Source organism: Astyanax mexicanus, chromosome 19 (assembly GCF_023375975.1).
Source record: "Astyanax mexicanus isolate ESR-SI-001 chromosome 19, AstMex3_surface, whole genome shotgun sequence".
NCBI classification, from domain to species: Eukaryota; Metazoa; Chordata; class Actinopteri; order Characiformes; family Acestrorhamphidae; genus Astyanax; species Astyanax mexicanus.
The window spans coordinates 15,091,335-15,118,334 of record NC_064426.1 but is presented as its reverse complement, the minus strand read 5'-3'; the positions used below and the strand labels follow the sequence as shown (position 1 = coordinate 15,118,334).

The following is a 27,000-nucleotide window of genomic DNA, read 5'->3' as shown; positions in this document are numbered from 1 at the left end:
ACATAATATAGACTTTGTGGGGGTTTTAGGACCTTCATCACATTACTAAACATAACCTATGTCAGGTTTCATATGCACTTATCTTATCTTTTACTAAAAAAAAAATAAGGAATGACTATTTGCTCTTGGGTACAAGTAGCATTTGCAACACTGGGAGGCTAATTTCACCCCTTTTAAAACTTTCCAGTAAACCCATAATGAATAATGAAATCTTATTTCTTGGTAAAATACAGCTAACTACCAATGTAGATTTACACGGTAGTGTGGTAAGCAATATCATGCCTCTTTTTCTCTTTTAACTTTACAATAAAGATTAGTTATACTGGTAAAGATGTTCTTAGATTTTAACCCTTTTAGCCTTTCAGAATTATGTTCCAGTGATGAAGAAATATAAGAATGCTGTTTTCTGTCTGTAATGCACACACAATAAAATTACTTTCCTAATATAAAATCCATATTAAAATAAATCCAATTTTACATGATAAATAACAAATAATTATTATTAACTTGTATTACTTTGCCTCTTTGTTCTGTAGTGCTGACCTGCCCGAATGTTTGAGTTGCTGATTTTTTTGTCCAGTGCAGTGGGCAGGGGTACACTACGGTCCTTGGCTGGTTTTTGATCTATTCTGATAGACAACAGGTCTCCATTAGTGTTAAAATAAACTACATGATGTTCATTGTAATTGACGCAGGGTCTGAAAGGGTTAAAATTGGCCCTGTCTCCAACAAATCTGATATTTAGGTCTAAGTGAGTGAAAGATAAATTCTAGATGCTAAATTATAAAAATCAAATGCAGTTTTAAAATGTTAAATTGACAATATTGTGACCATCAAGCAAAAACGTATCTTAATTTTTGTTGTCTTTCATTTTTACATCACTTGAATCTGGCTGCTGTACTTTAAACGAACATGCCCATTCATCATGTGTTAAACTGTTATGATGAATGGACCAAAGATATGAATAAACCTGAAACAAGAACTTTTTACATTGACATTGTACTATATTTTTAATAATAGTACCCAATGCTTACATACAACTGTAGCAGTCTTGTGGCAAAAACATATTCAATTCCCTCACCAGCTCACTTGACTGACCACCATTAAGCACTGATTTAGCAAACCAGGTATTGGATGAAAACTATAAGTTAAACATGAGCAGAGCGTTGTTAACCAGCTACTTTATTGTATTACTGTTATTATTCTTAGGGTTACTGCTGAGATAATTAACTTAATTCTCACAGAGGACTAATAAAGGTCTTACAGAAACAGGACATACAGATACTTTACCTTTTAATTGAACTAACAAGAAAAAAAAACTGGCACTTTTCCAGTCTCCAGCTTAATTCCAATCTGGTTAAGGTGGGGCTTAGCTAGTTAGCTAACCCCACACAGACTCTTAACCACAACTTCTCATTCCACTGTTAAACAATAAACAACAACACCACTCAACAGAATTCTACAGAATTAATGTAGTTTAGCAATAAGCTCACTGACTCTCTGTGTGTCTGTCTGTCTGTGTGTATGTAAGCTAGCGGTTTGTTAACTAAGCTAATACAGATAGCTGGCAGGAACAGTGTGTGCGGCTCAGGCCTCGACCGCGGTGTCTCCCCACGCCTCTCCCCGTCAGACTCACCCTGCAGTCCCGCAAGCTGCGTGAGCTCCGCCCGGCGCCCAGCGGGTGTTTATCCGCTTCCCCCCGCCACAGCTCCGTCCGCCGAGCCGCCGCTCTGCCCCGGAGGAAAATCCCGCCGTATAAAAGGCCACAACGTCCAGAAGAGCCCGAACAGCACTCAGACCTCCCCCCGCCTCCTGCAGCTCTGTAGCGGGTTGGGTTAGCTTAGCTTAGCCTGTCTGTCTGCAGGTTCCGGTTGGGATCGGTGTCAGTCCTCTAGTTCCGCTCCCGGTGAAGCGCCCGTAAACACCCAGCGCTGAATCCCGGCACTGAACCCGGCCCGCCCGGTCCGCCCGGCACTCCGCGCTATAAAACAGCTCCACAGCCACACAGAGACACACCGACACAGAGACACACCGGCCGAGCTTCAAGCGGTTTTTGTATCTTCGACCTCCGACCCGCGAAACTTAGTTCCTACTACAGACATGACCGAGTAATGAATGACTCATTCAACTGAATCGGTTCTTTTTGAGGAATCGACTGATTCATAAGTCAAACTGAACCATATGTTTTTCTTTCATCGCAGGTGCACCAATTTTTTGTATCTGTATGTATATTATAAATCATTTATCTTATACACATATCAATTATGTTTTTTCAATACTGTGTTTTTATTAACAATTTACTTGCTAAGTTTGGTCTCAGTGATTGGTCTCACTTTTTCACATACAGTGGCGTAAAAGTATTTGTCCCTTACAGATTTCTTCTGTTTTTACTTTTTTGTCATATTTACATTTTCAGATCATCAAACTGAATCTGAAATCTAATATATATAACATGAGTACATATAAAAGCACCTTTTAAATGATGATTTCATTTATTAAGAAAAAAAACTATCCAAACCAATCTGGCCCTAACTGTGATTAACTACATTTTTTGGAAAACTGAGTTCAGTTTCTTTATCCACAACCGAGCCTGATTAGTGCCAGACCTGATGAATTAAGAAATCACTTAAATAGAACATCAGAATCAGCTAAAATATCTAAAAAAAACAACAAATTATGCCCCAATCTGAAGAAATTTAAGAACAAAAAAAAAAAAAATTGATAATCTATCAGTTTGGAAAAGGTTACACTGGTGAACTTTTTCAGGCCAGCCTGTTGAAATTACTGCAAAAGGGCATGGACAACTCATCTGCAAAGAAGGTCTCACTTGCCATAGTTAAGGTCAATGTGAATGATTTAATACAGTTTTTTCACATTGTTTATGTTTACACACAAAATGTGGAACTATGCACACAAATCCAAAAACATGAAGCTAATGTTTCAACATTGTGACTCCAAACTGCTAAACTCTGAGCACAATTCTACATATTCTCTTTCAAATATCATTCTAAATCACAGCTTTGCAAGTCGTTAAACAAATTGCATCATTTAGTACACCTTGGTCACCTAAGAATCACTGACCTTGAAATATATAAATGATAAATATATATATTTTTTTTACTTCTTTGGATGTGAACTGATTTTCGGCGTCATGTTTCTCATTGTGCTTACATAAGTGAAAATTACAGTTTTGCAACAAACTACATACAGTAAAAATGGTTTACATTTGTTTTGCATATACATATAGTACTGTAATGCTGTATGTGGGGTCCACTACCACACCAAATGAATATAAATAACAGAAAGCGAATGTATTTCCATGTACTTGTATGCATTTGAATTTGTACAGTGGCCTCATGAAGTCAAAAACATAACTAAATTCTTCTGATAATAGTGCTTTCAATTGATCTTGTCAGTGTTTATTTGACGTTCTGCAGGAGATAAGCATATAAAGAGCTGTGTGTGTTGTGTCGGTGGAAGGAATCAGTTTTGCTAGAGATTTGTGGTTTTAACAAAGCAGTGAATCATTTTCAGTGTGTGTTTAGAGTTTTGAGAAACTGAGCCACGTTTCTAGAAATGCGTTTATACATTTGGGAAAAACTGTGCCTGGGCAAAATGGTATCCATCTGAGCATTTCAAAGCAAAAAATATGGCTAAACAAAAAGAACACATCAGCCCACCCCACATTTGCTAACAAACATCTTGATGATCCCCAGGACTTTGGAAAAATATTCTGTGGACTGATAAGACAAAAGTCTTTCAACCCTTACAATGTTTAAGAACCTGGACTAATTTTGTTGACTAAAATATTTATTATTATTATTATTATTATTTATTTTTTTTATTGAAAAATGAACCTTTTAAGAAAATTAATAGAATATCATTGTACAATTAGCTGTTAGCTATTTTTGTGCATTGGCCAATTTTATGCTAATCCTAATTTTTTTAATGCTATTTTTATTTTCTTTCGTTTAAACTATTAATGTTTAACTAATTTAGTGTTATTATATATTGTATGTATTTGTTTTTATCTGAAAATTTATATAGTAATTATTCTCTTTTCTAAAACCTATATTTGTTTGAGTTTTATTGACTTCAATAGCAAAATCTTACCCTCTTTGAAGAAACACAATATACATCAAATATATTAATACAAAATTTTTTACTTAATTGTTTAATTGTTAATAATCATTTCAGATTACTAAAAGAAAATGTAAAAACAATGTCAGTGTAACTGACAATGTTAATGTAAATAATTCAAATTCCGGAGCACTGAATATCTGAAAATAATAATAATAGGGAAAGCTGTTAAAGGTACAAATTACGTCATTTCAGTAATTCAGTTCAAAATGTGATACAAATATTTTATAAATATATAGTGAAGTGCTGTAAAATCTCCTGGTAGACACCGCACTGACTTTGGACTCTATATAACAGAGTGGACCAACACCAGTAAATTATATGTCTCTCCAAACCATCACTGATTGTGGAAACTTCACACTAGACCTCAAGCAGTTTAAACTGTGTGTCTCCCCACTCTTCCTCCAGACTGGTTCCTAATTTCCAAATAAAATGCAAAAGTCATGTCATCTGCTGGTTTTAGTCTACTGTGTTATATCAAGTCGGGCAGTGTTTTCACGGAAAATCTTACAGCATTCATGCTTCCCTCTGCTGACAACTTTTTAGATATATGTGGATTTCATTTTCCAGCAGGACTTGGCACACTGCCCACACTGCCAAAAGTACCTTTTTGTCTTATTTAATATTCTGATTTTCTAAGACACTGCTTTTTGGGTTTTCATGGGGTGTAAAACATAATCAGTAACAATAAAAAATAAGCACTTAAAATAGATCACTCTGAGTACATACATCTATATAAAATATGAGTTTCACATTTTGAAGTGTATTACTAAAATAAAGTAATCTTTTAATGATTTTTTTAAATGCATCTGCAAGTGTTCTATTTCCACTTAACACTATTAAGTGTTATTTTTCATGCATTTTGGCATGTTCTCCTCCAGCAGTCTTGCACACTGCTTTTGGATAACTTTATGCCACTTCTGGTGAAAAATTCAAGCAGTTTAGCTTGGTTTGGTGGCTGCGATCATCCACCTTCCTCTTGATTATATTCCAGAACTTTTTTTTTATTTGATAAAATCAAAGACACTCATAATTCTTTGGTGGTCTCTTTATTTTTTTCCAGAGCTGAGAGAGAGAAAGAGAGAGCTATAGATGAACTGTCATCTTCTTCAGTTGAATCTACACAATACCAGTAAACAGACACTAGTCAATGAACAGTAAGTCTAAAGCTAATAGTGAACACAAGATTATTTAAAATTGGATTAAATACATGATACTTATAAATATATTCTTTCACCAGAACACCATTTATTGTTTCAAAACACCATCATTTGCACATTTACTTACACTCTGTGGTCTGCGGTAAATCTTATGATATCATCGCTGGCACTGTTTATAAATACATTTAAATAATAATAATTTACAAAACGCAAAAAAACGCTTTTTTCAGCCAACAATATTTACTTCTAGTGCGTCTAAAATATTTATATGAGGTATAAAATCAAATAACATTTGAAAGAACCCAGTAGTGTCCAGAGAAACAGCTTAGAAACGGCCAGACCTCAAACAGAACTTAGAGTTAGGCATTTAAATAAAAAAATCCACCTGTTGCTGCTCATGTATTCTGTCACAGTAATAAGTCATGTAATGAATTATCATTAAAATTTATTATAGTTTCACCTAATATATACTCTACTCTAACATAAAATAAAACGCTTGTTTGAATTAATTGTTCAAAAATTATAAATTTTGGTCAGAACATGATCATGAAATTCCATGAAAATGTACAAATTCTGAAAGCATTTACAGCATGTGGCTGCCACATAAAATAACTGTGTTATAACTAGTGAAAAGGGGAACTGACAAAAACTGAGGAAAAAAAAAAAAAAAACACACCAAAACAGACAGGGGTTAAATTCTGTAATGTCAATGCAGGAAAGAACAACGACGCTGTTATCTAAATTCCCCTCAAGGGGGCTCCACCACTAACTGTAACCAGAGAGCAGATTGAGTCTATGCATATCCAGTGCATAGTTGCAGACCCTACGCTGTGGCCTATACGTTGCTTCAATCCAAGTGCATTAATTGTGTAGTTTTACTGTAGCTGTAAGTATAGTGAAGTCAATTAACATATATACGTATTTAACACAAAGGTTACCTGATCTTATATATTTGTGAATATGTGTTTTTTTATGTACTGTTTGCTGTGTAAACATGTATAAATGTGAAGTTCCTTTGAATTTAATAAAGCTTTATGTCTTTACAGTGCTCATTTTGCTTATTGTCTTTTTATTGTCTCTATGCTTATTATAGTATTACATCTCAACTAGTGTGTATGGGAAAGTACATTTTACACTTTTATTTGCAAAAAAAATAATGTATTATTTATAAAGCATGTTATGTTTTTGTCTCATGCAACTAAATTGTACTCATGCATTCATACAAAGCATCTAATTAGAAAAAAATATGTATATATAAATAAAACTAGCCATAATCTGAGTGTAAAGTAAAGGAAAGTGTATAAATTATTGATAATTATGAATATTTAAGTTGATCTGTAATATTTGTGTGCTACGTAGCACTTTTCACAGATCTATCTATCTATCTATCTATCTATCTATCTATCTATCTATCTATCTATCTATCTATCTATCTATCTATCTATCTATCTATCTATCTATCTATCTATCAGTTAAAATGCTGCCTTCAGAATGGAACACACCTAAAATGTTAAGCATAATTCTATAATAGTATACCGGGGTATAACAATTTCTTAGTTATTTAAATTTTTCTCATTATTGCAGAATATAAGAACATGGATATTGTAAATGTAACAGGGAATCATGGGTAAAATGTACTCTTTTAATTATTATATAGTCTCTGTAGTAGATTTAACTACAACTCGGATACAGTCCTCATTTTTCTACATTCAGAATACGTTCAGAATATTTTTTTCAAGATCATTTAGATTTTATTCTGAGATTATTCTGGACAAACCTACATTTGAATCTACAATAACGTATCTATGTATCTATGTATCTATGTATCTATCTATCTATCTAGGTTTATGCACAACACCCACTTTGCACTATAGGGGGCAGCATCACCCCATTCCAGCAGCATCCCACCTGTTTTTTTAACAGCCATAGATGTTTTTATTCCCTGACTGGAGCTAATCTGATGGAAACTGATCACTGTGTACAACTTTACTAATATGAACTCCTTAAAATATCCTGACATAGTTATCCGAACACAAAATGATGCTATGATAATTAGGATAATATTGAGTATATTAGAATCAATCAATCAGTTTAATAAGAAACCTTTATTTAAATTCAGAGTACATTAAGGGTGACAGTCATTTACAATGTAAATCAGTCAATACCTAGAATATAGATTGACAATGTGAATATGAAAACGTGAAAACAAGAAACACTATAAAAACATTAATCTATAAAATACAGTAAATAATATTTACAAAATAATCAATATAGCTTCAGAACAACATCATGAGTAACTAAATATGCTGATGTTTTGCTTTGGTATAGCTGATTGTTACTAGTAATTAGATGTTTGGTCTTTCTAGGCATTTGTGAAGATATTGGTGGATGATTACTACTGTGTTGCTAATGGGGTTTTTGAGGTGTTGCTATGGTATAGCTGATTCTTGCTGAAGTGTTCCTACTTGGTTGGTAAGGTGTTGCTATCGTATAGGAGGGAGTGGCTAAAATGTTGCAAAGTGTTGCTAAGCTGCAACACTGCAGCAACCCATGAGCAACACTTCAAGACCCATACCATAGAAACCACCTAGCTACACTCCAGCAACAACTATACAATTTCAACACCTGAGCAAACACTTGGCAACCCCATTCAAATATTTACTGAAATGAAATAAATCAGTGTAACAGGCCAAGTGGGGGTGGGTAGAGACTTAGGTCTTGTTTCACAGACAGGGATTAAGCCTAGTCCTGGACTACACACCATTCCACAGTGTCACCCCCTCCTTCTGCATGATCAGACTGCGTATCTAGAACATATTCAGATTGATTATTCATAGAGTGAACAGCAAAAAACACATGGAATCTGATTTTAGCTAATCTAATTCAGACTACAGTTGGAGGTGGTTTAAAGTGCATTCCAGTCGTTCAGACATGTTTCTTGTTTCAGATGCTCAGAACCCTCAAACAGGATTTTATTGTGTCTCCTGCACCAATCAGAACACAACAAACAAAGACCTCATCATATCCACAATGACGGAAGAGCCACTGTTGAGGAACATTTTTGAGTGGGGTAGAACTGGAATATTAAAAATGTTAGTAAAGTGTATAATAAATATCTATCTTTAAAAAAGGCAGAACAAAAATAGATTTCATTTATAATGAAAAACAGCAAAATTAATGAAAATGAATGAAACCTGAGAAAAACTGAGTTGACATTAAGTTTGGTGCATCTCTATTAATTTGGAGAAAAATAAATGACACTTGGCCGGTTTAATCTGCCTCTGGTGGAAACATCAGGGACAATGAGAGCAATGTAAACTTTACTTTTGTATGAAGGAGAAGAAGAAGAACACACACACACAAGCACACAAACAAAGTGTGACCAATTTAATTTCTTAATGGTGAGGCTAAAAAAAAAAGAATCTAAGGTTGCCCCAGTGCGACCAGCCGTTCAAGGGAAAACCAAGCCTTTACAACCAAACAAACCACACGAGCACATCTTCTCCTCTGATTGGTCAGAGCTGTCTGGCGCCGGAGCAAGAAAGTAAATACAGCTAGAAGGTTCTGTGTTCCAGACCAGTGCCTATATTTGTGCAGTGTGAAGCTGCTTTAACACTAAACGCTGCAAATTTGCACAAGCAGTCCCGCTGGTAAGCGCAGTCCTGCAGGCGTGAGCGGTGAGTGCTGCACCTACAGCATCCAGTGTGTAAACAGCTTACTAACTAACGTCTGAAGCACGACCAAAAATGCCATACTTCATTAGTACCACAGTTTATCTGAACTACGAAGTGTGAACAAAGATCTTTCCAGGAAACCTGAAAAAAATATAAAAGTTGTGACCAAAATCATGCTAATGGTGTATTATTTAGACTATTTGTATTATCATCACCACCAGCAGTCTCATTAAAATTAGAATAACAACATAATTAACAACTGAAATTATTTATATGCAATTATTAAAATAGGCAAAAATATATAAGCAGTTCCAGTGAATTTATTTTCTATAAAACATAAAAGAAATATTACATTAAACACTGTAATCAAAACTACTCCTGATACAGGTGATTAGCGTTCTTTAGTGGTTCAGAAGGATAAACGTGTGAAAGAGGACGTATGAAGATGGACTGTCTTGTGAACACATGCAACAGTTCAAAGCTCAATTCTGTCAGTCAAAATTATGCTCTGTTTTATAAGGGTGATGAAAGCTTACAGGAATTAAGAATGTATTAATAAAAACAGTGAAAATGTTTGTATGATGTGTTTTATATTTGTTTGTGATTAAGACTTAATTTATATCTTTTTCATAGACCTACAAACTTTTGTAGGTCTATGAGGTCTACACATGTACCTTTATTCAATTGCCTGTATTTCAAGTGAACCTGTAAAACTGTGATGTTTAATGCAAGGTTGCCAAAACTTTTCCAGGTTGACCTAAGAAACAAAATTAGGCACACCAGTGCAACCAGTGCAAAAAGCTAGTTTAGAGCCCTGCTCACTCATACTCACACAATCACATTCATACGCACTCACTCACACCCACACTCACACACTCATACTCACAGAGGGAAGATTAATCTATCTCATACACTGACACTGAGGAATCATCATAAACAGCAAATCCTACATAGAGGGGCTCAGTGAATGTGGTGTTAAGTGTATATAAGTGTGTGTTTGTTTGTGACTGTGTATCAGAGGAGACGCTGTAGAAGGACAGAATGCCGGCGGGACAGTCCACATACACTCCTATTCTCCTACAGCCGGAGGGAGGAGGGCGGAGAGCGGTTCTTTTCTTATTGTGATAAACAGAGTATCTGTTATCAGAGCAGCTCAGACTCCAGGAGTTTATATTCCCTCCAAACCAACAGTCTGATTCTCCTCCTTTCCTGCTGATGGTTTTATAACTCAGAGCTACAGCAGCTCCTCTTCCGCTCCACTCAGCCTCCCAGTAACAGCGCCCAGTAACACTCTCTCTACTCAGAACTTGTGGCCAATAATCAAACATCTCTGGATGATCAGGATACGACTGCAGTTCCTCTCTCCTCATCGCCCTCCTGTTGTCCTCACTCAAAGAGAGATGAGGGTTTACTGTGTTTGGATCCAGTGTGAAATCACAGAACCCTGAACACAAGAAAACATATTACACACACTGCACTGATACAAAGAGAGAGTGAGTGTATGTATTTGTAATTGTTTTTTGTGTGTATGTTTGTGAGTATACATTTATGAGTGTATGTGTGTGTTTGTACTTACATTTCTTAAGTCCTGGTTTGATTCTAAGTTTCCCTCCATGTTCAACTCTAAACACACACACACATACAAACATGAACACACACAGAGAAGGTAATAATGTAAAAAGCTGTTTTAAATAAGAACAAACAAGTAAAAAATTATTAACACTGTAAACATTGTAATCAGTATTCATACTCTCTCTCTCACACACACACACACAACTCCCCAACTAGGCCAGGGTTCCAAGTTCTGTATCTTTATGAGGTACCATGTTGAACATCCAGTCCCCAGAATAAGAAAGAGAACTGAAACCAAAACACAGGATTTAACAGCTTCGCTCTCCTTTTTACACCTGGAACACTATGAAGCAGACAAGCGGTTTTACCATAAACCCAACAGCCTCTCTCCTGCATGATCTTACACAAATCTCTTAAAGCCTTAAAACTATTTTAAGAATCTCTTTAGACCTTAAAACTATTTTCAGAATCCCCTAGTGAGGGTTCTATACAGACCTCAAGTCAAGTCAAGAGGCTTTTATTGTCATTACATCTGAGTACAGGTACACAGTGCAACAAAATTACCTAATGCAACAAACAAAAAATGCAAACATGCAACAAATGTGCAGCATAGGACTACAACACTGCAATAAATACAGCAGACGAAAGACAATTTAACTGATAGGACAGTGCAGTACACATGAAATGTGTGTGGTGAGGATAAGTTGCAGAGATTTGTAGCATACTGTAACATAAAGGTCATATATGTTTACAGCGGATACTGAGGTAGAATATACAGTACTTGGTGGAATAAGAAAACGAATTGCAGGAAATACTGCTGATAAGGACAGAGACAGTTAAGCCTCTGTGTGTTGAGTCATGGGTGGCCTCAGTACAGTTTGATAGAGTCCTCCAGGTTGATAGAGTCATCAGAAGTAGCAGCTTCTCTGAACATGTCCCAGTCAGTGTGCTGAAAACAGTCCTGAAGAGCAGAGATGGCTCCTGGAGGCCAGGTTGTAACTTGCTTCTTATCTGATTTGACAGGCCTGAGAATGCGGCTCTGCCTTGTATGCGCCGGTAATGTTTGTGTAAAGAAGTTAGCCCCACGTGTTGCAAAGTCCACATGCAGTCTCTGAACTCATGCTGGGTTATCCGCTAAGTCTGAAGATAGTCCAGTTTATTCTCCAGGGAGCAGACATTCGAGAGCAGGATGGATTTCTATTTGCTCAAGAGACACTTTCTTATTCACATTTTTAAACAGGTATCCAGCAGGTTCAAACTGAGCATTTTAAAGTTTGTCTGAAATATATTGTCTAGTAAAATATGAGTTGAAATAGAAACATGTTTGTTTTGAGCTTATTCTTTCCAGAATTTGAGAATTTAAGGCTAAATATGTAAGTAATTGAAGATAATAATCAGCTTTAGCTTTTTATTTTGTGTTGAGTGGAAAGAATTACTCAGAGCGAAATCATGGATTAGATCTGTCTCTAATTCTGATATTTATCTGATATAGTTCCAAGTTTCATCTATAAAAGTACAAAAATACATGCCATACATTTAAATGTAAATAAAAATTGTCCACTTCACCTGACAAAGCTAATAATAACAGTTGTGAGAGTGTGATGTTTTTTGACACTGCCATAAACATCCACAATACAGTCGTGCTGATGTAGTTACTAAAACAGTTAGCACTACAGTAAACATTTGTTAATTCCGTTGGATTCAGAAATGTAACTACACATAGAAAAAAATAATGTAATGCATTATTTTCACATTCCAAACCAGGTCATTAATCTTTATTCAGCAGATGTTTTGACATGATTTATATTACATTTTAATATACTAATTATATAGCTAATATGAATATATTTCATTTCTAAAAAAAATTTACCTTTTCTCTCTGTATCAAAAGTACAGTCTTACATAGGTTGCAGGTTGTACATTTAAAATGTAATAGCTTAACTTAAACATTCAATCGTTGTCACACACAAACACACACCTCTGAGTTGTCCATACCTGAGTGTGTTGAGTGTGCAGTTTGGATCCTGCAGTCTAGCAGAGAGCAGTTTTACTCCTAAATCTCCTGGGTGGTTGTAGGTCAGATCCAGTTCTTTCAGGTGGAAGGGATTTGAACTCAGTGCAGCAGCCAGAGAAACACAGCCTTCTTCTGTGACCATGCAGCCAGATAATCTACAGAGAAAATGTTTTTTTTATGTGTTTGCTGTCTCAAAACCAACAGTACATCTGAACAAACATTCTAACATTCTATCAGAAAAGTAAACACAACAGCAAAAATTATTACAATACAGAGTTAGAAAGTATAGGGTTGGAAATAACAGAAACTAACTGTTTAATTTTACTTTTTAATTATATACTGTAAAGACTTTAATGTTACCTGTTTAATACTTAATATTTAGTAATTAATTAACTGAAACTCTGACCTGAGTGTCTCCAGTTTACAGTGTGAACTCTTCAGTCCAACAGAGAGCAGCTCCACTCCTGAATCCTGCAGGTCATTGTTACTAAGGTCCAGCTCTTTCAGGGAGGAGTTTTCCAAGTTTAAAACTGATCCTAGTATTTCACATGTCTTAACACCAAGATCACAGTAAGCCAGTCTGCAAAAATTTAAGAAACATAATACAAAAAGGGCATTTTAAGATAAGTATACCAGTCTTAACTATAAAACTACATTTGTGTTTATATCAATAATTTAAAAAATCTAACAAATTACATGCTCTGTGTAATGACCTTCATAACATAAAGACATCATACACATATAATATCTAAAAGTAACATCATATAATATCTAACAGTAACATCATTCTGAAATCAAACAACAATTAATTAATCTCTGAAAACCTTTAGCCTTTGTGATAACACTCTATGAGCCTTCTGCTAAGTTTGGCTGTTAGCTAGCATTAAGCTGCTACCTTCATTCTGGTGCTCTGAGGTCAATAACTAAAGACTGAAGTGAACTATAGCAATAAAGCATGTGTCCTATCAAACCCCAGAACCTACTAATCTACTAATCTAGTACAGTGTTATCAAACGCCAGAGACTACTAATCTAACCAGTACAGCGTCATCCGTCTTTTATTAAACCACAGAACCAACTAATCTAACCAGCACAGCGTCATCCATTTGTTATCTAACCCCAGAACCCACTAATCTAACCAGCAGATTGCCATCCATCTGCTATCAAACCACAGAACCAAATAATCTAATCAGCACAGCACCCTTCACCTGTTATCAAACACCAGAATTTACTAATCTAACCAGCACAGTGCCATCCATCTGTTATCAAACCCCAGAACATACTAATCTAACCAGCACAGTGCAATCCATCTGTTATCAAACCCAAGAACCTACTAATCTAACCAGCACAATGCCATCCACCTGTTATCAAACCCCAGAACATACTAATCTAACCAGCACAGTGCCATCCATCTGTTATCAAACCCCAGAACCTACTAATCTAACCAGCACAGTGCCATCCTCCTGTTATCAAATCCCAAAAGCAAGTAATCTAACCAGAGGTAGAAAATAACGAATTACATTTACTCACATTACTGTAACTGAGTAGATTTTATGAGTAATTTTAAATTTTTAAAGTAGTTTTTAAATTAGTTAATTTTACTTTTAGTCAAGTTCATTTTGACAGTAATTTACTAGTAATTTACTTGAAGTACTTGAAGTAATTTACTTCACTACTTTGGAAAACTCCCCATTACTGATTAAAAAATGAAATGCTGGGGAAAAAACAAATAGTTTGAATTAAAAAAAAGTGTTTTGTTCTCCATGGCAGTGCAGCTGAACTTTTCCTAGCATTGTTTATTATGGTTAGCAGGAGAGATGCTGTGTGAATCAGCTGTGCTCGGGGGGAACCGGTTTTCTGTCGAGTTATGTTACCCATCGATATGTGCTTTACGAAACTGCGCATGCGCCGACCAACATTTTTTTTGTATGATTTTATGTTTTTAATGATATTACCTTTTTTCCTTTTCCTATTTCCATTTTATTGGAAACATTAAACAAGCTGCTTGAACATTAAAAAAAACATGTAAATAGCAGTTAAAGCATAGCAATAGCAAGTTAAAAAATAATAATGAACTGTAAAACTGTAAAAATACGGTTTATAGTCACCTATATGACAATAACTTTTTAACAGTAAAGAAAAAAAGGGGAAACCTATGTCACTTGTTCTTAATAAAATGTTTTATGGGGTGGTCTGAACAAATACTGCCTGAAAGGTCCAACTTATTTTATTTAATAATTATTTAATTTATGATTTGTACTTTTTTACATAAAATAATTAAAAGTAACTATGTAATTTTTACTCAAAGTAAATTTTAAATTGAGTATTTTTTTACTTTTACTTGATTAGAATTTTAGCAAAGTAAAGGTACTTTAAGTAACTTTACTTTTACTTAATTACAAATTTTCAGTACTTTTTCCACCTCTGAATCAAACCATCTCTTATCAAACATCAGTTATTAACAGAGAACAGTTAGCATCACCATTTTACCATTAGTCATTATGACTAGTCTGCAATTTTAGACTGTTAAGTAACATAGCAAATCATATTAATCTTTATTAATCTGTACTAAAGTAATAAAGAACATCATATATTTAATTTTATTTGGACTGATGCACTTGTAATTCTCTAAGTAAACTTTTGCACATGTCAAAATTATGGTAATAATTATTTAAACTTTTTATGAACTTTATAGGGCTGGTAAATTGTATTATGGTATATTATAGCTACATATTTCAGATATTGATGTAAAAATGTCTTAGAGTGTAATTACTCATAGCATTAGCTGTGTGTGGGACCTGTTTAATGTTATTTCTTAATTTTATAGTTTTAAGACCTCAATTGTACTGTTTAATATGTAATAATGAATTATCTGTATGAATTGACCTGAGAATCTTAAGTTTACAGTGTGAACCCTTTAATCCAGCAGAGAGCAGCTCCACTCCTGAATCCTGCAGGCCATTGTTACTGAGGTCCAGATCTTTTAGGTAGGAGTTTTCCAGGTTTAAAACACAGCCCAGAGCTTCACATGTCTTTGCACCAACATCACAGAAAGCCAGTCTGCAAAAAAATTAAAGAAACATAATACAAAAAGGGCATATTTAGAGAAGTATACCAGTTTAAAATATTAAACATTTGTGTTTATATTTATTAGTGCTGTCTATCGATTAAAAAATATCTAATTACTTACACACTCTGTAATCAATAATCTAATTTGATTTGATTTTAATCTAAAGTGCCATCCGTCTGTTATCAAACCCCAGAACCTGATAATCTAACTAGTATAGAGCCGTCCATCTGTTATTAAACCCAAAACTTACTAATAAAACCAGCACATCGCCATCAATTTGTTATCAAACCTCAGAACCTACTGACATAACCAACACAGTGTCGTCCCTCTGTTATCAAAACTCAGAACCTACAAATCATTTTGGGCTTCGTGATAAAAGTTCCATGGTAAATCATATTAAAATGTTCTAAAGCAATGAAAAATTAGAGAATAAACACGATTTTTTATAATATTTGGACCTTTTTATTTTTTTTAGCCTTCACTAATTAAACTTTCAATCAAAATTTGGTCAAATATTTAAATTCTGATAATATATACATCACATTATTAAGCATTTTAAAGAGTGATATTTTTTTATTACTGGTATATTATAAAAACATATTTCAGCTATTAATGGAAAAACATGTTTTGGAGTGTAGAGCAAATACACTTTAAGACATTTTAATTTAATACCTATATGTTGCTCTATCATAATGAAATTTTGGCTAAATTTTATGAGGTCTTAATGTCAAGTTAAATCATAGGTTTAGATATCTTCACTATTAACACTTGACTCTATATCCTATACATCTGCACTCCTGGACACTCTAGACCAGCAGTCATTAATAGGCACACCAGGAGTAATTAACATTTTGATTTTGACAGTGTTTATTATAAGCTGCTTAACTTTTTCTTACAGTGGGGGCTCTGTGGTCAAGGAAACTTACAGACCAATCGCCTGCATAGTACAGTGTTGCATGAAAGTTTCTGAACCACTTAGACAAAATTATTGTACATTGGTAATTTGTTTATTAGGAAATTTATCCAATTTTAAATATTTGTGAGCGGCAAAAGCATGTGAACTTGTGAAATATGGATTAGCAGTTAGCAGTTTGGACTCCTCAGTCCATACACAGAAATAATGACTATTGTCACCCTCCCCAGGAGTGGTAAACCAAAAAAAAAATAACTCGAACAGCAAGACATACAATAGTCAGCAAGATCACAAAAGACCCCAGGGAAATTTCTATGGCCACTCTCACATTTACTAATGTTAATGTTAATGAGTCTACCATAAGGAGAACACTGAACAACAGTGGTGTGCATGGAGAAAGCCACTGCTTTCTAAAAAGAACATTGCTGCTCAATGAACATTGCAGTTTGCTAAAGATCACAGGGACGTTACAAGGAAGAATGTTTTGTGAAAGGATAAGGCTAAACTAGAATATTTTGGTTTAAATGAAAGTGTTATGTTTAGAGAAAGGAAAAAACTGCATTCGAGCATAAGAACCTTATGCCATTATTGTATCATGGTTTGGGCCTATTGCTGCATATGAGCCATGGCAGCTTGCCATCTTTGATGGAACAAGGAATTCTGAATTAAATTAAAGTAAAATAGAATTGCTGCAAAGAGGGATCACACCAGATTCTGAAAGCAAAGGTTTACGTACTATCTCCACTCACAAATATGTAATATTGGATAATTGTCCTTAATAAATAAATGAGCAAGTGTAATATTTTGTCACATTGTTTTTTTTTAATCTACTTTACGGACAAATTATGTTTTATGTTTTAGAAAATTCATAAGGGTTCACAAATGTTCAAGTACCATTTGTAAATATCTTAAAGGTGCTCGTCAGCCAATCAGACCTGTGCAAATTTAGGTGAGTGGCCCACCCACAGGAGAAACTTAAACTTCACTTTTTTTATTTATCTTTTACATAAATAAGCACTGTAGATGCATTTTTCCCGAAAATCCCATTTATATTTTTTATTTAACCCATGTTTTTACTTGAAGTAAAAAATGTTTTTTATAGTCTGCAGTTTATAATTCACTAATAACATTTGATATGACTTTCAGTTTTTGACTACATAAATTCTGATATTAGCTACTCCAGTATTCAGGATATGGCACTGGATTTTAATACAAGTTAGACATTATGCTGGTCAGGACATTGCCTTAACAAAGTTTCCTCTAACTGGACATTACTAAATTCTGATTAAATACCCCTACCCCTGCTCTGCACACATTACTAAATACCAATATATGCACATGTTTTATCCATTTATCCAGCAGTCTGCTGATACATGCACTTATCAGTCTGCTGATACATGTCACACCTGGTGCTCACCCACAGTCAGCTCTACCAGCTCACAGTCTCCAGTCTTTGCACTACGTTACCCAGAATGCACCACACACTGACTCTTAGTAAGAATTACCTGAGAATTCAAAAACTTATATATATCTATATAATCAAATTATCTAAATAATTTGAGTTTGGATTAAATTGTTACAGCATTTTAACTTTTCCCGTCTCATTCAATAATGTATTGACAGCAGGGGTGGATAAAGATATTATTGTAAAAATGACAAAATATTGTATTCATTTAAAAAATGTACTACCGCACCAAGATGAATATCAAAGCTTATTTCATATAAACATTGTCAAACATTCACAAGAAACAAAAGACAGAAGTGAGTAATTAATTATACTAAAACTACCCTTAAAGTCTTACAGTAAGTAATGAAACAAATAAAAAAGATAATTTTTTGTTGTTTCACAAATTAAGATGGTATTGTGTGTGATATTTTATGGCACACTACTAATTTACAGAAAGCTCACCTGAGTATCTGCAGTTTACAGTGTGAACTCTTCAGTCCAGCAGAGAGCAGCTCCTCTCCTGAATCCTGCAGGTCATTTTTACTGAGGTCCAGCTCTATCAGGGAGGAGTTTTCTGATTTCAGAACAGAGCAGATACTTTCCCAGTGCTTCACGGTGAGATTACAGTGAGCTAGTCTGCAAAGAAAAAGTAAACATCGTAAAGATAAGACAAGCTTCACATTAATGATCTTATAAGATTTATGTAAATTAACCAGAACCCACATTGCTTTTTCCTCCATATTTTCTGTATCCTGACTTATGAGGAATGTTACTTCGAAAATTAGTGGGGCAGGTTTATCTCTACAATTCACCATTTACCATTTTACACCAATCTGTACATTACTAGCTAAAAATAAGCAAATTTTTCCAACTTAAACTGACAAAGACAGAAAAAACATAATAAACCTAATATTTATTTAAGGATTGATAAAAGTGAGCAGAGTAACGGTTTTACTCAAACTTTTTTGCTGCAACAACTCATAAACTACACCATCACATCAAATATTTATGAGTGGATATCTGGATACAAATGAATTTTAAAATTCCCCAGTCACTAAAAACTGATTTCCTTTATTTGTAATAAATAAAATGTAAGTATTTTTAATGTTTTAAAAAAGTGTTAGGGAGAATCCATGAGTTATATGAATATCTTTGATGGTGTGCTCTGCCTCTAGTTTTACTCTCTACTGGCAACATTATGCTCCGTCTCTTAAACTCTCTGCACCATCAAAATGTCTCTCCGAAAATGTATAATAATAATAATTGCACATTTTGCTACACACATATTTGCTAGTATTTCCCATGCCTTTAAGCTGGAATAAATGGGGGCTAACTCAGAGGTTTTTGGGATAGAGTTTGGGGTAGCTTCCCTGGGAAGTGTGGATTTGTGGAGGAAATTAAGGAAGAGACATAGCCTGAGCAGAGTGTGTAAATACAGGGATACAGAATGTCAAAAGTTATGAGGTGCTGAGCTCTCATTTTTGGATGCCTCTGATAAGCAGAAGGATTTGGTGGTGTTTGGAAAAGGGGTGGGGAGAGCCGAGAAGCAGTTTGAGAAAAATGTTAATGGCAAAGAGGTAAACGTTTAGTGTGAAATAACAGATGTGAAGGTCCAAGTAAGGAAATGGTATGGATGTGTTGAAAGCATTTGAAGCACTGCCAGCCATTCCAGTAAGCGGTAAGAGTGATAGGTGCTATGGCGTTGAGGATGAGGTCCTGGGAAATAAGGGAGAGTTGGTCTAGTTGGGGATCGTATCTGAAGCAGGAAGATGGCATTGGAATAGGATGGAGTTGGAATGGGCTGCGGGTCCATGTGAGGTGCCAAGACTGGAACAATAAAGAACATCAACAGCGTGGTTGGACAGATCAGGAATGTGTAAAGCTTTGATAGTGAACTGATGTAAGATGGATCGCCAGGTGAGATGGCGAAGATAAAGCATGATGAAAAGATTATTTGATCTGGATTTGTTTATCATGTTCATGACGGCAGAGTTGTCGGAGTGAATGGAAACATCACTCCTAGTCCAAAGGTAGCCCAAAAGCACGGTAGCAACTACTATGGGGTAAAGTTTCCGTAACGTGGTGGAGTTGCTGTCAATGGAAAGGAGAGAAAGAAGTCGTGATCAGAAATCCTATTAAAATAGCGGAGAAGTGTAATGCTGTTCCATTTAGTGAGCTGGAGAAGCTGAAAACGCAGCTTAGAAATGCAAGCTTTATTCAAAGAGATTTGACAGAAGAAGAGAGGTTAAAAAGATGGGAAATGAAGACACGGCCAGAAAAAAAAACCTGTAATACAGCTCAATATCCAAAAAAAAACCAATATGTGGAGGCATTCTGCTGCAGGAGGCGGGCCAGGGCTCATCAGCTCATCATGATAGAGCGAAAAGGCAAGGGCAAATTAGGGGACTGTGAAGAGCCCAGGGCGGAAGCATCTGCAAGGACTGCCTCGCTGGCTGGGAGTGCCGAGGGACGCTATGAGGAAGCAGCGCTTCGGGAGCCCTGGCTGGAAGCGGGAGGGAAAACAAATGGCATTTGTTTGCGGTCCTGACGAAGGGGATGCCGGAATGGAGCACCTTCTGCAGACCAAAGACGGTCCAATCACTGATGATGGGAACCACGAAAAAGGAAGAAAGTATGGAAAGGCTTCGAGGGAACTGCTGAAGCAGCCAGCAAGCATTATGCCTGCCAGACCGCAAAGGACCAGAGGGAGAAGCAGGAGTGCAGGAACCAAGCCGGGGCATGAGGATTACAGATGAGGAGTAAAACCGGTGAAGTCCTGCGACGACGTGAGGAATATGGAGGGGTGCGTGGAAGCCTTAAAGGAGTGACCAGACTGGGTCAAGGAGCAGGTGGAGTCAATGCCAGCCGGGGCAGCCGAGACAGAAACAATGGAGCGCAGGCTGGAAGTGCGGTCATAACAGCTCATTGTCAGAGAGAGGAAAAATTGAGATTCATCAGAACAGGTGAGGGGCATGGGACAACACCACATGCCAAGTTGTTTGCTCCCTCAAGTTGTTCGACATGCCTTTTTTAGATAAAGTGAGGGTTTAAATATGCTAAGTTGGAGGAGTAAAGGGTATGGATCAATCTTCTTAAATTAAATTATATTCATAACTCCATTTTCTTTGTGTATATTGGAGCCAAAAAAAAAACTGAGAAAAAAGTTAATATAATTGATACAGTATCATTTTAAAATAAACTAAATTGGGCTAAAGGCTGTGTAGTGGAACTCCAGCTTGCAATGCTCATTTCATGCCAATTTATGTGAGTTAGAGTAAAGTGCTCCTCCTGCTGTTTAATTTGAGCTGTACTGCTGCATCTGTTTCTAAAATGTCTATTTTCAACATCTGATATGACATTTGCAAATCACTGCATTCTGTTTTCAGTTATATTATTTACATTTTGCAGCGTGGCACACCTTTTTTGGAATTGGGTGTGCAGTTTAACATGGGTAATTATGCATATTTAAGTAATTTATTGTTTATTTATTTGTGTGGATATTTATAGGTATTTATTTTTAATTCAGATTGCATGCCAATGTTAAGCAGGTGGAACAGCTTGCCATAGTCAGCATGTTAATTCTGACCCTCTAGCAAAAGAAGAATATCTTGCTGGAAGAAAGACATACATTAAAATGTTATAAATATGTTATAATGTTATATGTTATAAATGAAAAATATAAACATATATACAGATAGAGTACATATTTCTTGTGTGACTTTTAAAGTGACTTAATTTTAGAACAAGTCTTGGCCGTGTTTTTTTAAAGACTACAGCAAATGCTTTTATTTAAAAAAACAATAGCATCACTGGTGCAAAATATGGTGCTGACATGTCGGTTATGCATTTACATATGAAAAGTTGACTGATAGTTCATAGCGGTTTAGAAGAAGGAGGTGGTTGTTTGCAAGATCCAAATATTTCAGTGATTCCAGTGTTATACAACTCTAGTCCAGGCCTGGCATTAAATATGGTGCCAGTACGTTTTTGTATATCTGCTTCTTACTTCTCTATTGCCAGTTCTTCTTTACAGGGACTAAATACACTGTGTGCACATCTGCATCAGCAATTATTGCAACTCAAATAGATAAATGTAGCATTTATTATAAAGTGTATAAGTACATACACACAATCACATTATATAAATTTAGATACTCACAGAGCCTTTCGGCAGTTGTTCACAGCTGGAAAAAGTTTCATATAGGAGCTCTCTGATGTGCTGTATTTCTTCAGGTCTAATTCATCCAGCACCTCCTCTGAGATCTGCAGCATGTAGCACAGAGCTGAACACTCTGCAGCAGAGAGTTTATATTCTGAGCGTTTCTCTGATTTTAGGAACTCCTGAATCTTTCTGGATAAATGCTGGTCTTTCACTTCAGTCAGACAGAGGAACAGGTTAACAGATCTGTCATTAGGAAGATTGCTATCTTCCATTTTCTCTATGATGTGCTGCACTGTTTTGTTGATGCTCTCTGAGCTGCTCACTGTGTGCATCAGGAGCCCCCGTAGGATCTTCTGACTCGACTCCAGTGAGATGCCCAGCAGGAAACGGAGGAAAAGATCCAGGTGTCCATTCTGACTCTTTAAGGCTTCATCCACTGCTCCACACAGGAGTTTATCCAGTGAAACATTTTCAAACATACTGATCCATTTTTCAAAAACTTCCAGTACCTCCATGTTCTTGATCATGTAGCAGTGAAACACATACAGAGCAGCCAGGAACTCCTGAAAGCTCAGATGAACAAAGCTGTAGACCTTCCTCTGATAAAGCACACATTCTTCCCTGAAGATCTCAGTGCAAATCCCAGAATACACTGAGGCCTCTGTGAGATCAATACCACTCTCTCTCAGGTCCTCTTCATAGAACATCACATTCCCCTTCATCAGCTGATAGAAAGCCAGTTTAGCCAGTTTCAGGAGCACAGTTCTGTTGGATTCCAGCAATTCTTCTGTATCCCTATCATAGCTTCCCTCATACTTCTCATTCTTCATGCTGGTCTGAGTGATCAGGAAGTGGGAGTACATTTCAGTCAGAGTTTTAGGGATTTCTGTATCACTCTGTTTCAGGATTTTCTGAAGCACAGTGGCTGAGATCCAGCAGAAGACGGGAATGTGGCACATGATGTGGAGGCTCCTCGCTGTCTTAATGTGGGAGATGATTTTCTGGGCTTGGTCTTGGTCACTGATCCTCTTCCTAAAGTACTCCTCCTTCTGTGGCTCATTAAATCCCTGAATTTCTGTCACACGGCTGATGTACCGAGGAGGAATCTGATTGGCTGCTGCGGGCCGGGAGGTAATCCAGATGTGAGCAGAGGGCAGCAGCTCGCCTTCAAGAAGGTTTGATATCAACACACCAACTGATGATGTCATGGTTACATCAGATACTTTCTTACACCTCTCAAAGTACAGTGGAATTCTGCTTTCATCCAGTCCATCAAAGATGAACACAATTCTGCATGTATTGTAGATCTTAGGGTCCAGATCTTTGAGATCAGGGTGGAAGGCACACAGAAGTCTATGAAGACTGTACTGATCATCTTTAATCAGGTTCAGTTCTCGGAACGGAAGCACAAACATGAAATCCACATCCTGGTTGGCTTTTCCTTCAGCCCAGTCAAGAATGAACTTCTGCACAGAGACAGTTTTCCCAATTCCAGCAATTCCTTTAGTCAGGACAGTTCGGATCTTCTTTGGTCCTTTGTCCTCTTTTATTTTGATTTCTCCAAGACCACTAAGCATTGCAGCTCTAATGTGCTCATCTTCAGTTTCTCGATCAGGATTTTCTTCAGGCCTAAAAATATCTGAGCAGTTGATTGGAGTGTCCTGTAAGTATCTGCTGGATTGTTTCTCCATCTTTAGAATCTCATGTTCTTTATTAACTCCTTCACTCTCTCCCTCTATGATGTAGAGCTGAGTGTAAATCCTGTTCAGGAGGGTTCTATTCTCTGGTGTTTTGATTCCCTCAAATAAGCTTTCGTACCTGTTCTTCATGCTGGTTTTGTGTTTCTGAAAGACTCTCTGCAGAACATCATCCACTGGTTGGTAGGAATCCTGCTTTCTAGACTCCTCTATGTGTGGATGTAGAGCAGGACGTGTTCTAGAGTTCTTTCTGCAGCAGGGACAGATAAAGTCTCCTAACAGAGCAGTTTTGTTCCTGAAGCTGCTGATACACTGTCTGCAGAAACTGTGTCCACAGGTGATCGAGACTGGATCTGTCAGAAGCTGCTCACACACTCCACACCTGCACTGATCCTGGACCAGACCACTCCTCCCCCTGTTAAGTTAACACTTATAATGAAGTTACAGCACAACATAAAAAACAGTTGTGATTAAAGTAAACACATTTGCTTCATTCAAGATTTTTGTACTTTGTAAACGCTGATGTATATGTTTATTCTCTATTTTATTGTGAATTGTGAGTGTTTTTCTTAGATTTCTTTTACTGTAATACAAAGATTGCAATTTTTTAATTAATAAAAAGATGTCATCAAAAAAGGGGTCAGGATAAAGATGTGCCTGACAAGTTATTTATTCTGACTAGGACTGAATAATTAATCATATTTTCATTGTTATCACGTTAGTTTTCATGATAAACACATTCATTGGAAGTACCATAAGTGTAGGTTGTCGTAATAAACTATAAATTATAAAAATATCATGAAACATGTGTCAGACACTGAGTTGCCACTCTTTGTAGACTCACACCTGGGCTCTGGAGGTTCTCCTTTATTACTGAAGGAAGGAGGTTCAGGCATCGACCTGTTACTCTTCATAGACACACCGCTGGGCTCTAGAGGTTCTCTTTTATTACTGAAGGTAGGAGGTTCAGGCATCGACCTGTTACTCTTCATAGACACACAGCTGGGCTCTGGAGGTTCTCCTTTATTACTGAAGGCAGGAGGTTCAGGCATCGACCTGTTACTCTTCATAGACACACAGCTGGGCTCTGGAGGTTCTCCTTTATTACTGAAGGCAGGAGGTTCAGGCATCGACCTGTTACTCTTCATAGACACACAGCTGGGTTCTGTAGGTTCTCCTTTATTACTGAAGGTAGGAGGTTGAATCATTGAGTGGTTACTCTTTATAGACACACAGCTGGGTTCTGGAGGTTCTCCTTTATTACTGAAGGTAGGAGGTTGAATCATTGAGTGGTTACTCTTTATAGACACACAGCTGGGTTCTGGAGGTTCTCCTTTATTACTGAAGGTAGGAGGTTCAAATATTGACCTGTTACTCTTCATAGACACACAGCTGGGCTCTGGAGGTTCTGCTGTGGATTTCTGCATTCTGTAAAGCAGATAAAATAAAAACGCTTTGTAAATAGATAAGAAAATGGCTGAATCATCATAAACAGAGAAAAAAATCTATCCAAACCAATCTAACTCTGTGTGAAAAAGGGTTTGACTCCTAAACCTCATACCTTGATAGGGAGCAGAATTCATGGTTACCTACTGTCAGTTCTGGTGCTGAAAGCGCTCCTGTCTCTCCCACATTCAGCGCTGCTGACGATCTCCAGTCTCCCAACTACACTTCCCAGAACACACCACACTCTGACATCATGCACTCACCTGTTCACCTGCCACCACCCGGAAGCCCTGAATATTGATTACCCACACCATAAAAACCCCCTTCACTTACACTCTGTGCCGAGTAATTGATTGGTTAGCCCTCATTACAAAGCGAATTCCTATAATTCCTATTTTTTAATCTTCTGGTTTTGACTCTCTGGACTGTTATACCTTGACTCTGATTTTTGCCTTCTCTCTGCTTTTTGGATCCGTGTATTACTTGGACTGTTACCGTTTCTGATTATTTGGATTACCTCTGTTTTTTGCCTCCCCGTGTATGACTTTGGACTGTCCCTCACTCTGGTTAGTGCTATTCCTCTCTGGTTGGTGTTTGCTCCCGCTGACCTTATCCTTCAGTCTGACTACCCTGCTATTGTATTTATATCTGCTCTATTTAATAAATATCTCTTTATACTGCATCTGCGCTTGTCTGAGTATATCTGATCATTACACCTACAGTATCCATGGATGGTTATGGAGGTTATGGATGGAGTGGCATAATATTACAATAATATCATTTAATACAACAAGTTCTGGAACAATATTTCCCCAATAAATGCCTCAAAAATTAACTTTCCTCAATCCCCACTGATGATTTAAATCAGCTATGTTCACTTCTCATCAAAAACATACAAACAAAAGAAAACAAAAGGGATGAATCTGTCTGTAGATTCTGATGTATAAACTAGGAAAAATGATGTAGAAGCTGAGAAAGGCTACTGTGGAAAAACAATTTGAATAATGGACACGATCTGACCAATAATTCATAGTGTATAATTTATATGTAAGGTGTAAGTTAAATGTATATTTCTATTCTATTTTATTTATTTAATGTTTGTATATATCTGTGTATATACTTAGTGGGATTATGCACCCACATTTTCACTCACCTGTTTTCATGTGATGTGACAATAAAGCTACAATAAATCAATTACTATTGATAAATAATTTAAAATATAATGCTTTCTGCAGCACATGATTTCACAAAGATTCTTCAGATGGTGAAGGAAAATTCTGGATGATCACAAGCTCTTTGAGAATCAGAGACTCATAAGTGGAGCTCGTGTTAAGGACTGATGTCCAGTTACTCACTGTGGGACAGGGGGTTCTCCTACAGATGAGGAGTGATGAGACTCCATCGTGGAGGAGCTTCAGCTAGACACCAGAGATGCTGTTCCCTGTAAACAGATCAGATATTATAATATCAAAAAGACAGTCATTTAACAAAAATAAATTAGTTTTTTTTTATTATTAAAGATAAAAGAGCAAAAACAATTAAAAAACACTGGTCTTATTAAGGTGAGTTTCTGCCCTCTTCTGGTCAAACAGCGCTACTGCACATAAACCGTTACCTTTATTAAGTTCCGGAAACTCCTACATTAAAAAATAACGCGCTTTAACCTCAGACGGACTACAGGAAGAAGAAGGTGGATGATCACAACC

The 27,000-nt window shown here is 36.4% G+C and overlaps 2 protein-coding genes across 2 annotated transcripts in view; both read right to left on the bottom strand.

The window, feature by feature from the left end:
- The window catches only part of LOC103045495 (TBC1 domain family member 10B), a 31,337-nt gene extending 29,236 nt beyond the window's left edge, over window positions 1–2,101 (bottom strand). Inside the window, exon 1 of the mRNA XM_007235348.4 lies at window positions 1,637–2,101. The gene's annotated coding sequence lies outside the window, so the exon portion shown is untranslated. The remainder of the gene's footprint in view (window positions 1–1,636) is intronic.
- Window positions 2,102–9,274: 7,173 nt separating this feature from the next.
- On the bottom strand, window positions 9,275–26,730 carry LOC111191304 (NACHT, LRR and PYD domains-containing protein 12). The gene is made up of 9 exons (XM_049467611.1): window positions 26,650–26,730; window positions 24,695–25,276; window positions 22,149–24,263; window positions 18,452–18,625; window positions 15,446–15,619; window positions 12,967–13,140; window positions 12,542–12,715; window positions 10,551–10,597; window positions 9,275–10,418 (listed from the first exon to the last, which is right to left on the bottom strand). Exons 1-9 carry the CDS (start codon window positions 26,694–26,696, stop codon window positions 9,871–9,873), a joined length of 4,035 nt encoding a protein of 1,344 aa, XP_049323568.1. The 5' UTR covers window positions 26,697–26,730; the 3' UTR covers window positions 9,275–9,870.
- Window positions 26,731–27,000: the final 270 nt, after the last annotated feature.

Excerpts from the sequence above, each read along its gene's own strand:
- LOC111191304 (XM_049467611.1), bottom strand. The coding sequence starts at position 26,696 with ATGGAGTCTCATCACTCCTCATCTGTAGGAGAACCCCCTGTCCCACA. Across the intron at positions 25,277-26,649 it reads GGAGAACCCCCTGTCCCACA|AATGCAGAAATCCACAGCAG; the intron begins GTGAGTAACTGG and ends TCTGCTTTACAG. Across the intron at positions 18,626-22,148 it reads AACAACTGCCGAAAGGCTCT|ACTAGCTCACTGTAATCTCA; the intron begins GTGAGTATCTAA and ends TTTTCTTTGCAG.